The following is a 15705-nucleotide window of genomic DNA, read 5'->3' on the forward strand; positions in this document are numbered from 1 at the left end:
GTATGACACATTCACTACAAGAAGCAAAATTGAAGTTTCAAAATAACATTAAGCTTCACAAAGTATCACAATTAAAATGAATGTCAACTGGACAATTGAAGCCTTTACGTCCGTACGTTTGACTAATAATCTTGTAGCTGCCGCACAGCTATAATAAGCTATAATCGAGTCTATGTATATGGAAAAATTTCATTCAGGATAAGAAATACCACCACATATTGTCTCCTGACATAAATTCATGGAGTAGGCGATGTTGCTGATTTATGTTTTGAGTAATTTTTCTTGTTCATTTTAAGTTTTCCATCTTTATCTTCGAAAACAGCAAATTATTATTTTTGAAACTGAAACGACGACCAACCTGATACAAACAAGTACATGTGTAGAGCAACCTAGACTCTGCCAAAAACTGGGAATATGATTCATTTGAAAATTACACCATGACACCTTGTTTGAATTTGTATTGTGCCATAATTTCAGTATAATATTTCACCATGTCAGTAAATTCGAACTTGATTATTCAAACTCCCTCAATATAATTACACCTCCTCAGATTTATATTTGAATTGTCGCAATAATAAACACTATATTATGCTTGCAGATTTAATTCTTCCGTCACCGGGTCCATTATATCACCTCGGGTGTTATTGATACTGACATGTAAATCACGAATTGTTTGAAATGAAGAATAATTTGATCTCAATGCAGAAAAGTTAATAAATAAAATGACCTTCTTTATATAAGTCAAATTTTAACTGTGTGGCCCTCCATATCAGAATAAAGAGAAGAAAATGGGAAATTATAAAAGTCAAGAGTTATTATGATATAGAATGATGATGCAGTTCTAAATAAGTTTCTCATAAATTCTCTAATGTTTTGATTCTTATATGTAAGTAAAGGATAGTATTCTACAATATACATAGCTAAAGCTTAGATATAATCCTACGATCTTAAAGTTTTCTAAATTTTATGAAATTCTCAAGTAAGTTTAAAATATAAAATTATGTCAAGACAAGTCTCACCTCTCATTTGCGTGTGTAATAACTATTAAAATATTTGTTAATTGTACTTAATGAATGCATTATATTCTTGCGTACATCTGTAGTTGGACACAATGTGCCAATATCATACTTCGCTTACCCTACAAGTGCACCTGATCCTTTCTCCCAGTTTTAGCGGAGTCTAAGTTACTCATTTACTTTTGTAACTTTGTGTGTATTATCTGGTTATCTTGTGTTCTTTGTTGTGTGTGTCTGTTTTCCATTTCTGGTCTTGGTCAATGAATTACATTATTTTGATTTCCGCTAGGAACTTGGTTGCCTTGTTTACTCTTTTAATTCATACATGTAACTATAATCACATTATTCACCTAAAAGTGAAAGGAGAAAAACCTTGAAATTACGAAAAACCGTATAGACCTTTTCGTGCTTATTTTCTAAGCATGATCAGTTGGTACTTCCGCATATTCCCGTAAACAATCCAACAGTTGTCAACCAAATTATTACGATAACGTAATGAATTTACCTCTCAGAAGTACCAACTGAGCCTCAGAAAATTAGTACGAATGGGGTATGTAAAAAAAAACAGACACAAGGACAAACGATAAGCTGAAGGTTATTTCAGCAACCCTAGTTCAATTCAAACTGCGGTCTTTCAATTGAACATGGTATAATATATTGTGATGTGTGATAGCCTTACGTAAGATGCTTCGAACTCCTATAATCTACTGTTTAATTTATAATGATTTTTCTTATTTTTCTGTTAGCTTGTTTTTTTTAATGTTTATTTTCTTCTGTCCTTTTTTTTTTTTTTTTTTTTTTTTTGTTTCTTTTGGTTCTTCCAGTGTGTTTTTCTTAGTCTGTTATATCACACGTGTTTTACATATTTGATTTTAAAAAATGTGTTTGCAGAATGATTGCGTATTCAAGGACTTTTTTTATCATTTACTTAGACTTGGTTTAAATCATTTATATATTTTCTTTTGTGCTCTCTCCAAATTACATTTTAACTTTTTAAAACAGACAATGTCATCCCATAATCCGAATGTTATGCTCTTAACCTTAATATACTGTAAGCAGCAATTTTTATAGGTATGAACATTTGATCAAATTTATCTTTTTTTTAAGAATTGCCCGTTCTAAGTCAATGTCCTAGTATCAAGCGTTTGTACCTACTTTTCACCCAATATCTTTCACGAGTGTTTGATTTTATTTGGATATAAAGTTGTTTATTACCCTTAAAACATTTGTAGTTTAGATTTTCTATGTACTTCAAATATACAAATTATTTTGTGTTTTATATGACACTTTTATCGCCTTTGTATGAATTCTAAACTATTTAAGATACATTTAGCACACATTATAAAATGCTATCTATCTCCTTTTGCTTGTCTAAGAAACTTTATACAAACATCTCTAAGCACAGACGAATTATGATCATATCTTTTACCAAGTAGACGAAGAAAGTCATTAATATCTTATCTTTATTATAGTGTTATGAGAGAGGCGGAAAATATTACTAGAGTGTCCTTTTCACAACTGACAAATGATGATATATTTTATCGGTGGGATCAAGACTGGCAGAATCTAAGGAAGATGTTATTTTCTCATTTTTTTTCGTTTCATGTATGTCAGACTAACAAAAGTAAATACTGTCTTACTCTACATAAGATAGGATTGCCTTGAGGTGAATTATTGATAGAATCATTCTAGTTGATTTTTTTGAAAACTATGACTAAGGATTTTTAGTGGATTTCAAATAGAGGGGATGTGTATCTTATGGAAACATTTATTAATGAAAAGCAGCTCTTCAAACTGATGAAGGCTCATAATGAAAAAAGTATGGGCCAGATAATACATTGCACATTATATATGAACAAAATGAAACAGGACTCATACGAAACGACAAAATCATGCAATGAAGACCAATAGTAAAAGGAAATATAAATTTGTATAAAGAACATAAAAAGCTAAAAATCGCAATAGGATAAAACTGTTATGGTAGTCAATCGAAACATTAATTTGGCGAACTTCTGTTGTAAAACTCAACTCTTGTTCCATTAATAACAGTGATATAAATTGCATATGACAAAAACTTTCAGACACAAAAAGACAACAAAAACCCGGTATAATGATTTGTTTAATTGGTAAATACAAACATATATTTGCGCCATCAAAATCAAGGAAAACAGACAAGATTTTCCATATCATGCTGGACCAATGAGTTTCAATTGCATTGAAATGCGCTGAAAATGAACATTTCAAGGGCAGATAACTGTCAAAAACCTCATTTTTCTTACATTCTATTGAAAAATTTCTGCACATAGCCAGTGACGCAGAGATCAAATAATGGTCTTTTCAAATAGACAAAGTATCCTTGGGTGATATTACATTGTCAGATCGGTGGGGTTTTGACATGCGTTCAGTGTATATGCATACATTTGCTTAATACTTGTACATGTACATGTAGCTAGTCCATCGTATGGATCAAGTTAATAAAAAAGACGACTTATAGCGAGCGCCACGAAGCGGTGTGAGCTCTACCGTTATTACGTGTACTTTTTAAAGTTCCCAAATATACTCATGAAAAAAAGTAATTCACGGAAGTAATAAAAAGTGACTGTCCTTACGGAGAAAATTCATCATTTCCTTCAACCCAACAAATAAAAAAAATGTAGGTTAAGATTACGTTTCAGTAAAAATAAATTCATCTTTTCTGATAGTTTTCAAGTCTTTTTCTAATCTGTTTTACTTATGTTATGTTTATAAAAACTTCGGGAAACACGTGGGTGTACGTACGTGTATCTCAGCTGTTCCACAGCTGCTGTTGTCAGAACCTAACCCGCCTCGGAAAAAAATGTAACTCCGATTATATTATCAAAATCGAAGCATAGGAAAGGCAATCATTTTCTTGTTTGGAACTTGCAGCTGTCGTCTGAATTTTGTTTACGTCACATGATATGTGTAAAATATTCCCACCATCCACAGAGAACTGTAATATTTCCGATATATGTACAGATTGATCTTACAGGCCAAAACTGAAATGGATGTTGCTAGAGATGCCCTTATGGTATAAGAAAGCGAGGGGAAAGGGGAATTTTGGGGGGAAAATTGTCAAGTTATTCATTTATTGAAAAAAATCTCCCCCATTCATTAACAAGACAGACTTTCAAATAGAAATATTGATTTTATTTGCTGCTTAAATATAAATAAAATTATTGCACTTGCCAAGCAAAAATTTCTTCCGGGTTGACCCCCCCCCCTCTTTGTAATGTCCTTTATTATTTTTACGAGTCTCGCCCAGACGGTACATGTATGGGAAAGCTCACGGTGCTCGCTGATTTAGGCAATGCCTACCCGTATTACTAATGTACGCTGCCTAAAAAAGTTTTATTTCCGATATCTAGATCTAATTGATAAACATTGTTTTATAAACAGATGAAAAACAAATCAACAGATTTATTTTACCTTAGCTTTTGTCGTTTTGTTGTCATCTAGAACTTAACGCGCCTTCCCTACAAAGTTCAAGACATACATGTACCTTAAAGTCGGTGTCTTCTTACTTGTAATTGTATTGTAATTATACCCCCGCAAGCAAAGTTTTCTTTTTTGTGGGGGGAGGGGAGGGGGCATCATGTATATAAGAACCATCCCGTCTGTCTGTCTGTCTGTCCATATTAATTGCAAGCGTAAGCAACCTAAACTTCTCCAGGGATTTTGATGAAATGTCATAGGTAGTTTGAGAATTATACTAACATGTAGTGTAGATGCGCATGAAGAAATAAAAATACTGTTGGCGAACTCTGAAAGGAGATAATCCAAATTAAAGGTTTAAAATGTAAAATTCTCGTAAGCGCAACTCGTCCTAATTTTTTTAAACCGCTCAAATATTATAGGAAGGTTGGGAATGATATGTAGATGTGCATGAAAGAATATAATTACTGTGGATGACTCTATAGGGCGATAATCCAAATCAAGATTTTTGCATGTTACAATCTTGTAAGCGCTAATTCTCCATCACAACATAAGGGATGTTTTATGTAATTTTATAGAAAATAAATGTTTGGCATCATATTCAGAATTACATGAAGGGATACAATGACTCTCATGGGACTCAAAGGGGGATAATCAATATTTATGGCTTTACACGTTTAAACCTCGTAAACCGCTCAAGGAATTTTGAAGGTTGGGTATTATACGTTACAGTAAATGTGAAAAGAATATAATTACTCTTGGATGACTCCGAAGGGAGATAAATCCAAATTAAAGGTTTTACATTTGAATCCATTTAAAGATTGTTCACAGTATTTCTAGTTGTATTTAGTTCCTTTTTATTTTCATTTATTTATTGTTTATTTTTACTGCACTGATTTTGACTACTGATTTACCCGATTTTGACAGGTGGTAACATGCTAAAAACCAAGCCTGGTTTAACCCATCATTACTATTACAAGTGCCTGTATAAATTCAGAACCATTGTGGCTGTTTTCAGCGGTCCGGTTTTTACCTGATACTGCCATTTGTTAAACGGATTTCTTTTTTTTCTGACGCAGACGGTATAGTTTCGCTTTTTACCCTTTGACCCAAAGGACGCTCTTCTATGGAAACTCAGACCACCTGATCGCAATTCTGTTCCCGATATTGTCCAAATACTGATAACTTGATAACAAGGTTAATGTATCTTAATGAATCAAATTAAGTTAGGTTAAGAATTCTTCATACAACAGCCCCGTGCAGGTTCGGGTGTTAAAAGAATAGGCCTGCAGCAGCGCTAAGCTTGTCGTAAAAGGCGACTAAATAGTGCTCAGAACCCTAGCCGGGGGCAAAATCCGCAAAAAAGAACGTGAAAAAAATGAACAAAGTCCCATAACTCCCATAACAATTGTCTAATCAAAATAGCGGTTAAGTATGATCAACTACATATGGTGACAAACAATCCTACAAAATTTGGTCAAATTCTGCTCAGCGGTTTCTGAGTTGCGTCCACAAAATGTTCCTATGCGAATAATGTGAAAAATGAACAAAGTCCCATAACTCCCATAAAAATTGCCGAATCAAAATAGCGGTTAAGTATGATCAACTACATATGGTGACAAACAATCCTGCAATATTTGGTTAAATTCTGTTCAGTGGTCTCTGAGGAGTACTTGTTTTACTCATTCTTCTTACTCTTGCCTGGTTAGAGTTTATCAGTTCGGTTGTTTTGTTATTACTATCCATGTAAGACTTGTTGAAAGTCTGAATATATTGAGATGTTTGGTCTTTCTTGTGATCATAACTTGATTAAATGTAAGTGTTTGTAATAATCAGGCAAACTGGGTGAATCAGAAACATTTATGTCAAAACCTCACCGATCTGACAATAATATCACTCAATGATACTTTCCCTATTTGTTCTCTGCATCACTGGATTAGCTTAAATTTTTCTTCAGTAGAATTTAAGAAAAATGAGGTCTTTGACAGAGTAATCTGCCCTTGAAATGTTCATTTTCAGGGCATTTCAATAACATTATAAATCAGTGCACCAACATGATTTGGAACGTCTTGTCTTTTTTCCTTAATTCTGATGTGTAAATAGCCAAATTAAACATTCAAAATGGTGGTTTCTTTTCACTTTCGGTCAAAGCCGCTGTAGAAATATGGAGTTTGAATGTTCAAATTATTGTGTTGGTTTAATTAGAAGTATTTGATGGTAATACCTGTGTTGTTATTCATTTGATTCATCATTTGTCCAGTGATTTTATTTGAAAAAAAATAGTGGAAGCGAGGCACCCCCAAATATGGGATCACTCTTGTATAGGTTATTTTGCTAGTGGAGTTGCATATTCGATCATGAAAGCAAGCCCCTGTGTTTTTAATACACGATTAATCGCCTCCTTTTTTTATCATCCGCAAACTTTTTTATTTAAGATTTCGTAGTCATTTGAAAGTTGCATTTGAGATAATTTTACTGTGTTTGAAGATTTGGAAGCATCAATTAGCTCCCTGAAATAAACGATATAACTTCTCATTGATTCTTTTCATGGATGCCAAACGTATTTTAGCTATACATTATCGTAAGGCGACAACATACCAAACCGGAAGTTCGTGCTTGTTTGATTTTTTTTCTACCAAATATTGCTCCCGAAACAGTATGTTGAACACATTTATTTGTCATGTATAACAATTATTACAGTAATGATTGTCATGAATGTTGACGTAATGATGACGTAGAATATACATAGTACACAATAATAATTTACATATTTACCATTCGACACACATCAAATTAGCAAACAGATACAATAATGCTATTTTAGCAAAATACACAAAAGACATGAATTGTGGAAAAAAATAATAAAATAAAGTTTTGAAATATATATTGCCCTTCTTATTACAAATGTGTTTGCCCTAGTAACGTGGCCCTAGTGAATGGAAGTTGGTTAAAGCATTTCACAGCCAAAACAAAAGAGGCAGATGAATGCCATATTGTTTCAATATTTTTTCCGGAATGAATTACTCAATCGTTCGCCCTCCTAAAATATTTCTCTGCTTCAACCGAAGAAGAAATTTACTGATCTGTTAGCGCAGTCATATATTGAGCATGTACAAGTCCTGACAGGTCCAATGATCAGTAAATGTTTAAGTGACTGTTCATTTAAAAACTAGGCAGTTCTTATAAGGATGGAACATGGTAAATTTTAACCCACGAATTTTTTTTTGTTCGCATGTAATGTTAGTATTATATATATATATATGTCCAATAGTAAAAAGATTTGTTGACAATGGATGGCTCAGAAAATGATTTTCTAGTTCCACAAAAAAGCAACCAAATTTTGCACAAAATGAAAGAGTTATCTCCCTTTTTCAATGAATTCAAATCTTTTCTATGTAACTCATTTCTCTTTAACAGTCCAAATCTAATACTCAACTCTGAGAAAGGATGCATTTTCGATGTGAAACAGATGAAAATTTATGAAAACAGAATTTGTTATGTGCCATCCACTGCCTGGTTTTTGCGTGGACGCCCTCTTAAAAGTATCAGTTACCGTAGATAATGCATACATGTACTACTATTGGGCTTACACTCAGAATTGCTTTCCATGGAGAATAGAGACAGACCCCGCGTGTATCTTCTCTCTTGCAACTTGGATTGGCCATGGCATCGAATATTATTGTACATGATAATTGTTGCGTCTTTTCAAACCTTCCTATCCACATGAAAAACTAAATAAGTAAAGTCTTATTTGTTTTCATTTACCGAACTTTCAAAACAAATTTACTTTTAAGTAAACATGTAAAATTGTAATTTTAACGTCATTCTGTGATCGCCATTTAGTATCAATACCCCTTGTATCAATAATAACCAGTATAATTACTAATATTTTTTAACAGAAACCCAGATCATTTTGTTACTTTGTTACATTATATTTGTCAAGGGATCCGAGGGACACAAGCGAACGCATGAACTCTGACAATGTCAACATCATCAATTATATCAGAAATCAGGAAGTAATTGTATTTTAAACAAGGAACCTTTGGTGTTGACATAATTAAAATATTCTATACTGTTACATGTATATATATTTTCATTTAAAAACAGAAATATGATACTTTTACAGTGCCCGGTTTCATAAAAATTCTCAAATTGAGAATTTCCTAAATTCACTCCTGAGCTCAAACTTCGACCAATCAGAACATTTAAAACTGAAGATTTGAAGAAATACTCCGGACGTGATGAAATTGTTAACTTGAGATTTTCTATGAAACACAGGCCTGATCACTGAATGTACATGCAAGTTCGCATGCACAATCCTTCTTTTCGTCATTTGAATGAACTATACGTACATGTATATTCAAATACTAGTGGCGAAATAAGCTTCATGTGATTATCTGTATATATACCCTGCTACTGATAATATTTTCATAAATAACAATATGATGAGCAAAATGCTTGGAACTATTTTTAGATTTTTTTTGCTTTGATTTTCATCAAACAAATCAAAGATGTCATTAAAGAACTCATACTTGCAAACAGATGGATAAAAAGGGTCATAGAGGTGAAAGGACAGTCTTCTTTTGACAAAAACAAAATTTTGTCTTTCGTGAAAATCAAAATCTTAACATAGTGGTTATACATGTAAAATTAATGCTGACTAACCAATCAATATCCGTCAATTTTGAATCGAGGCGAGGCAGATCTATAACTTTAAAAGAACCTTATACAGTGAAGCCTGTCGAAACCGAACCCTGAATAAACCTAAAATCTGTCAAACCAGACACTATACCAACCCTTTTATATACATTTAAGGAGTTAGACCTAGTGTAAGGGACAAAACCCTTTAAAATCATTGGGACGTCTGTATTCAGCATTTTACATCAATGTCATGTAAGCATCAAAGTAACTTAGATTGATTTCACTCTGTGTCAAATGAAAGCTCTATAGCCTTTGGTGAAATTGAATATGATCCAAAATATCACTGACTACATGAGTTATGTCCCTTACCCTAGGTCTACCTCCTTAAATGTATTTTGAACCTTTGTTAAACCAAATGCCTGTACAAACCGACACGGGTTTGGTTTAAACGGGGTTCACTGTATAACATTAAAGATATCAAACCAATCGAAAAGAGGAAAAGTAACAGTCTCGATTCGTTCATAAAATACAATACTAAAAATAGAACATCGATAAATTCGCCTCTATACATCAAATATGATGTCAATACATCCATGCCATGCTAATACAACCCAGGAAATGTTTTGGACGAGTTCCACATCTAATCGGTGTCTGTATGCTGCTTGCTATAGTACCTAAACTCTCCTAGCATTTCCTGGGGACCGGGATCTGCAACTTCCGGTTGAATATCACCGTTATCTGTCTTTGTCACTAACGATCAATTTTGTCATGATCCTGTCTCGTTAAAGTGTGTTTTATATTCTCGTTGCTTACATGAACGACAACATGCTGTTCTATAAAATGAATAATCACAGAGTTCTATCTTTGCTTGAGGTACAAGTTTGCAGTTGGGGAGTTTGTCAATACATGTTGGATCTGGAAAGAGATAAAAAATGGAAATGATTTTGTGGTCGTGATTGTAGCTTAATGAAATGTTTAATAATTGTGCCAAAAAAAAAAAATACAATTTTAGTCACAAAAAAAATAAATGTTGTGATAAGCTGTTTGCCTTAATTTTGAAACTTACATAATATAGAACCTGTGGTAAATCCATTGTAAACATCACAGAGAAGAGAGCCAGAAGAATACAAGAGGGTCAAATAGAGATTTTCACCACAGTAACACAGCAAATATTCAAAGAATGTATACTAAATTGATTTTGAAAACGATATTTTTTTATCAAATTTTATGATTTAAAAATACTCTCTTCTCGTAGCATGAGCATTTCCTCACAATTAGCCAATATAAGCGATGAAGAAATCATGCATTGTGTAAGCTCTACGATATATTGGCATGCTGCCACAGATATTTGGCAATGTTGTTTCTAGAATAAAAACGAAACACTACTTAAAGAGGTAGACCAGGGTAATGGACGTAACTCATGAAATCAATGACATGTTTGTATTATATTCAATTTCACCAAAGCGTCTCAAGCTTTCGTTTTTAAACAGGATAAGAATCCAAGTTAATTAGATGCTTACATAAGATTGATGTAAAATGCTGAATACAAACGTTCCAATGATTCTTAAGAGTTGTACCCCTTACCCTAGGTCTACCTCCTTAACTTCAAAGTGAAAACAGAGAAGTGCCGTAAAAAGTAATTGTTTTCCTAGTATACTCAAAGTCTAAGTGATACAGACATTTTGCGTGGCCTTGCTGTTTTCAAACACTTAGTAAAAAGTTCCAATATTCAGCTAAGGATTTCTTTTGTCAGTTCTTTAAAACAAACCTTCATCAAGCTGAGGAAGGTCGCATGATGCTGTGTTACAAATGTGCCGTTTAGATGGACGTAGGTCCGCTGGACAAGTCGAACTTGGGCGAAGTTCTTGATCGAGACACTTGATGTATCGGGTCCTGGTGCCAGTATCACATGATTTGGAACACTGCAAATAACAAGTTGTATTTGTGAACAATTGGAAGTTGAAACGATAAAAAATAGAATGCTTAAAGCAGCGCCAGAAAATAGAGCCTTATTTAAGAATATTCATTATTTTATAGATACATGTAACAGTGTAACTTTTATCGAATGTTCCCACTACGAACTTCCCAGTGTAATAAATTTCGATAATTTACAGAGTTATAGATAAATTCGGTAATTTCACATTTGGACTTTCTCGGACCAAAACGTCACAACTTTGATATCAATCCGCCAATCACAGAATTTAAAATTCATGCTGATAATATCGATAGATTATTAAAAAAAATCTATACAATAAATAGGATAATCAATTTAACCAAAATATGACCATCCGCGTCAAGAACGCTAGAAGATTTAACTCGAGCGCGGAACAAGTTCCGCAAACTCGTTAAATCTAAAGGCGTTCTTCGGCACTCGTGATAATAATATATTGGTAATTCACTCTTCCCAATTAATTATCCTATTATACATTGTTCGTTTTTTATTTTCTTTCTTTTTTCTTTTTTTTTCTTTTTTTTTTGTTAAAGCCATGATACATGTACCTGTAAAGCCAGTTACATAATTACATATTATATAGTAATATTCTAACATATAAAGTAGATATAAACCTCATTCTTTATATATTGAAAGAGAAATTCGAAATATCAACTATATCAACTAATTAACACACAAGAAAAATAAGACAACACTGAAAACAACGGATAGAAATGTATAAAGGAGTAATGATCAATAAAACCAAGACGAGCAAAAATCAAAAGAAAATATTTTTTTTTTATCGCAAGGACATAGAACAGACAGGGAAAATAAACACAAAAATGTAAATGAAACAAGCAATGTAATACTCACAAAGAAAAAAGTAAATGAGCAACCTGGACTCCACAAAATACTGGGAGCATGCAGTCACGTGAGAACACAGTTACCACACAATACAAAAGGGTTTATAAGTACACACAGAAAAAAAAACAGACAACATGAACAACAGTAAAACCTGGTCCAGATTCCCACGCCCCATAATGATGAGCATTTTCTGCTTCTAACAAGACACCGGCATCGTCACTTTATGAAAGTAAAGTCCGAAGAAAGAGGACTGACATCTACATATGTTTGACAACTGGAGGTCACCGGTCAAATGTAAATGGAAACTAGATATGGATCAATCATGTCAGAGTGACGACCGTAAAACTTTTGAAATGACCACTTTAATCTATGTGCATATGTTGCCTTAGCTCAGCAATTAATACATGTATTTGTAAGTTATTATAGCCATTCTAGGAACTCGGCATACTGGTCACCACTTGAAACATGTAATGGCCAAAAATAATAATAGCTTATGATAACAGGGTAGGAAACTCACTCAAATTCTAGCCAGTCCCGAATACAATTTTCCAATATATTTACCATATGGCTATATAAATTTTTGCTAAAATTAGCCAGCCCTGCCAAAAAATAGCCAGTCTTGGGCTTGCGGAAAGGTTACTATTTCTAAATCTGAAGCGGCTTATGCTAAGCTGTGCTCAAGCATAAGCTGTGCTCTTTCTAGAATTGGCATAGAAAACGTCATGTAGAAAAGAAAGTACATACAGCTTAGTAATTGGAATCTATCAAAGGTTCAAACCAATGAGTTTATAGTACATGTAAAATGTTTTAATATTTCATAGAAAGAGTTATCTCCCCTTTTTAAATTAAAAAAAATATATATATTAATTAAAACGACTCCATAATATATTAATAAACTAGTACCTTTGACCAGGATGACATGAACCATTCTGACTGACATTTAGGTAGCCCTTTACATGGTTTGGTACTAGATGGTTTATTGTCTGTCAGACAGTTTTCATCACCGACGACACTGATGATGCTTTCGCCAAATCTTTTCATACAAACTACATCCCTCTTTTTTACACCCTCACCGCATGTCACAGAGCACTGAAATGTACATGCAGGAAAGGGTATTAAGTACGAAAATACATGTATACCCAATCATGTTAGGTCGATGATCGATGAAACATACTTCCGCGAGGTAACCGTGGGTAAATTTTCCCTTGTGCATGTTCCACTCATGTTCATCGATTAACCCATAGATGACACGAAATGGTCTATTAGATAGACAGCATTGGTTTCTCATACTTAAGTTGCAAACTGTTTCGCCTTAGTTGACTTTTCATTGTAAAAAAATAAACTTGAAGATTAAAACATCGACTTTGCAGAAAAGAAACGATATAAATACCTTCGACCATGGTCCCTCGAACCAGATACCTCCACAGGGTATCCTTTTCCGGCAAGGTCTTTTCTGTTTAGGTTTAGACTTCTTAGAACATTTGAATTCTGGCAGAGGAGTACCATCGGCGGCTGCGCAGTAAACTTTCCGGGTAACGACACCAGTTCCGCAACTTGACGAACACTGCAATGGAACAATACAGGTAATACAGATAACTGAATAACCATTGGATATTTGTCTGTGGGACCTAAAATAAAATATAAAGAGAAAGAAAATTCACAGAGGAAAGTACAAACTGGATAGATATATAACAAATAAACCAACACACGAAAATAATCAGAACAGGAAGGTCCAAACGTAATCATTGATACACTTATTGCATTCTCGTTATATACCCCATATACAAAAAAAAAACAGATAACCGGTCTTCTTTGAGAAATTTTTCAATTGTTTTTACTTATTCCAAAATACATGTGAGAAGTAAAAGCTATATAAACCTGGGTTAATACAAGAATACCCCATCGGTCTAAATGGCTGTATTTAATATATGAAGTTTTGAAAAAAAAAAGTTACCAAAAAATCATCGAAAGAAAAACAGATAGACGGACGAACCTGTATGCTTAGAAGATGAAATTTATTTGCACAGGATTCCTTTTACAGGATCAGTTTTAGTTCAGCAATAATACGTTTAACAAGATTTTAGGCTATGCCTATGATGGGCGGATCTCATTCTTTGTTTCTTTGTGCATCGCCATGTTGCTATCGGCGAAGTCTCATTCGGTGAGAAGAATGTGTGAGACTTTCTTCTTGGAAAGCTTAATACAGTTCTACATTTCTACACAGCCAATAGTTTCAAAATTATCACTGAATAAATAAATAAATATAAAATCGTATTTATCCACGTATTCAAAGACGAAACAGCGCCTTCGCACTTGCGGAATTGTCTACATGTACTTCTCGACTTCCTCAGAATAATTTTAGGCATTCATTGTTCTGGTCTTACATTCTACATATATAAAATGCATTTAACAAGCTTCGTTAGTACATCATTTAAGGAAATTCGTATTGTGCAGTTTCATATCATTTCAAAACAACGTCAATAGATCCTGGAGATTAGATTACTGGAAACTTCGGTAGCTTTTTATGCTAAATAAAACACGTCTTTGATTACATCAAACTGTCACGGTGGTTTTTGTTCTGAAAGGTTTATTGGGCGCAGATTATAGTTTTCGTCGTAGCCCGTAGCGAAGTAAATCTTCAAGTGAGCCACATATAGTTACAAATAAGCAGATTTGTATTTTGTCAATAAAGTTGTTACTTTGCATATATAAGAAGCCGCTGGGCACTTCATTTTTAAGACGAATAAATTTCAAATAAAGAACAAAAACAGCGTGAAATTTACATATAGATTATCATAGCACAAAAATTTTCCTCAACAAGAAATATCTTCCAATTTTATCAAGGAAAAAATATACAAAATATTTTTATGACCGGGAGATGTACATGCATAGAAGCGTCTCGGACCACACCAATCGGATGTAAAGCTAAGTTTTAGAATCAGGCAGATTTGAACTAAAATCTATTTTGTCAGAAGCTTAACTGATATCACAAGTTTGCTTGGTTGTTATTATAACAAGTTAAAAAAAATCTACGTAATATTCATTTGTACCAAAGGGCTTCCATTCAAATCCGTCTTACAGACAGTAGCTTTGTAAATCGACCAAAGAGAAGCAACTTAGTTAAGCTATAATAAATACTTTTAATCCTGAATATCGACTCAGTGAAGAAATAACCAGCAAACCAGCAAGGTATAGACATATTACATAATATATTATAGGAAAAACGTGTGTGTGTGTGTGTGTGTGTGTGTGTGTGTGTGTGTGTGTGTGTGTGTGCTTTTAGAACGTGTGAAAAAAATATTTGCCAACACAGGAAGGATACAATACAGGAATGTTCTATAGTAAGACAACTTAAATATTGTATAACTTAAATGTTTTTATCCCATATCTTGTCAAATAAACTATCTAGTGACCTCGGGATATTGATCCTACAAAAAATCTCTAATAAATTAAAATGTCATTACGGCATTTTCTCTTCTGAACTGTTCAATAAAGACGGAAGACTTACAAGTACTCACTTCTAAAATGTAAGATTCGCAAGCATTTCAAACAAACTATATGTATTTCTACTTGACAGCACGATATGAGAAAACCGAGTAATTTTTGGCTTCATTAAATGTACGTTATCAAATTGAAATTCAATTAAAATAGAACATATCGTATAACAAGAATCCAAGAAAGCAAATACAGACTGAAAAAAAACGAGAAAAAAAACATGACAGATGATTTGATACGGTTACTAAAAAAATTAAGAACATGTATAGCAATATAAGAAAAATATACATGTAAATAAGACAATCA

At 33.3% G+C, this 15705-nt stretch overlaps 1 protein-coding gene across 5 annotated transcripts in view; it reads right to left on the bottom strand.

The window, feature by feature from the left end:
- Window positions 1–7123: 7123 nt before the first annotated feature.
- The window catches only part of LOC148620856 (thrombospondin type-1 domain-containing protein 4-like), an 82869-nt gene continuing 74287 nt past the window's right edge, over window positions 7124–15705 (bottom strand). For all 5 annotated transcript variants that reach the window (XM_088574694.1, XM_088574695.1, XM_088574696.1 and 2 more), the window contains 4 exons: window positions 13295–13468; window positions 12808–12993; window positions 10879–11032; window positions 7124–10025 (listed from right to left, as the gene is read on the bottom strand). In XM_088574694.1, coding sequence (XP_088430820.1) covers window positions 9877–10025; window positions 10879–11032; window positions 12808–12993; window positions 13295–13468 — 663 coding nt within the window. In that variant the 3' untranslated portion in view covers window positions 7124–9876. The remainder of the gene's footprint in view (window positions 10026–10878; window positions 11033–12807; window positions 12994–13294; window positions 13469–15705) is intronic.

This window comes from Perna viridis, chromosome 3, assembly GCF_037379345.1.
Source record: "Perna viridis isolate PV_CMFRI_1.1 ecotype Kerala chromosome 3, ASM3737934v1, whole genome shotgun sequence".
In the NCBI taxonomy this organism is placed as follows: domain Eukaryota; kingdom Metazoa; phylum Mollusca; class Bivalvia; order Mytilida; family Mytilidae; genus Perna; species Perna viridis.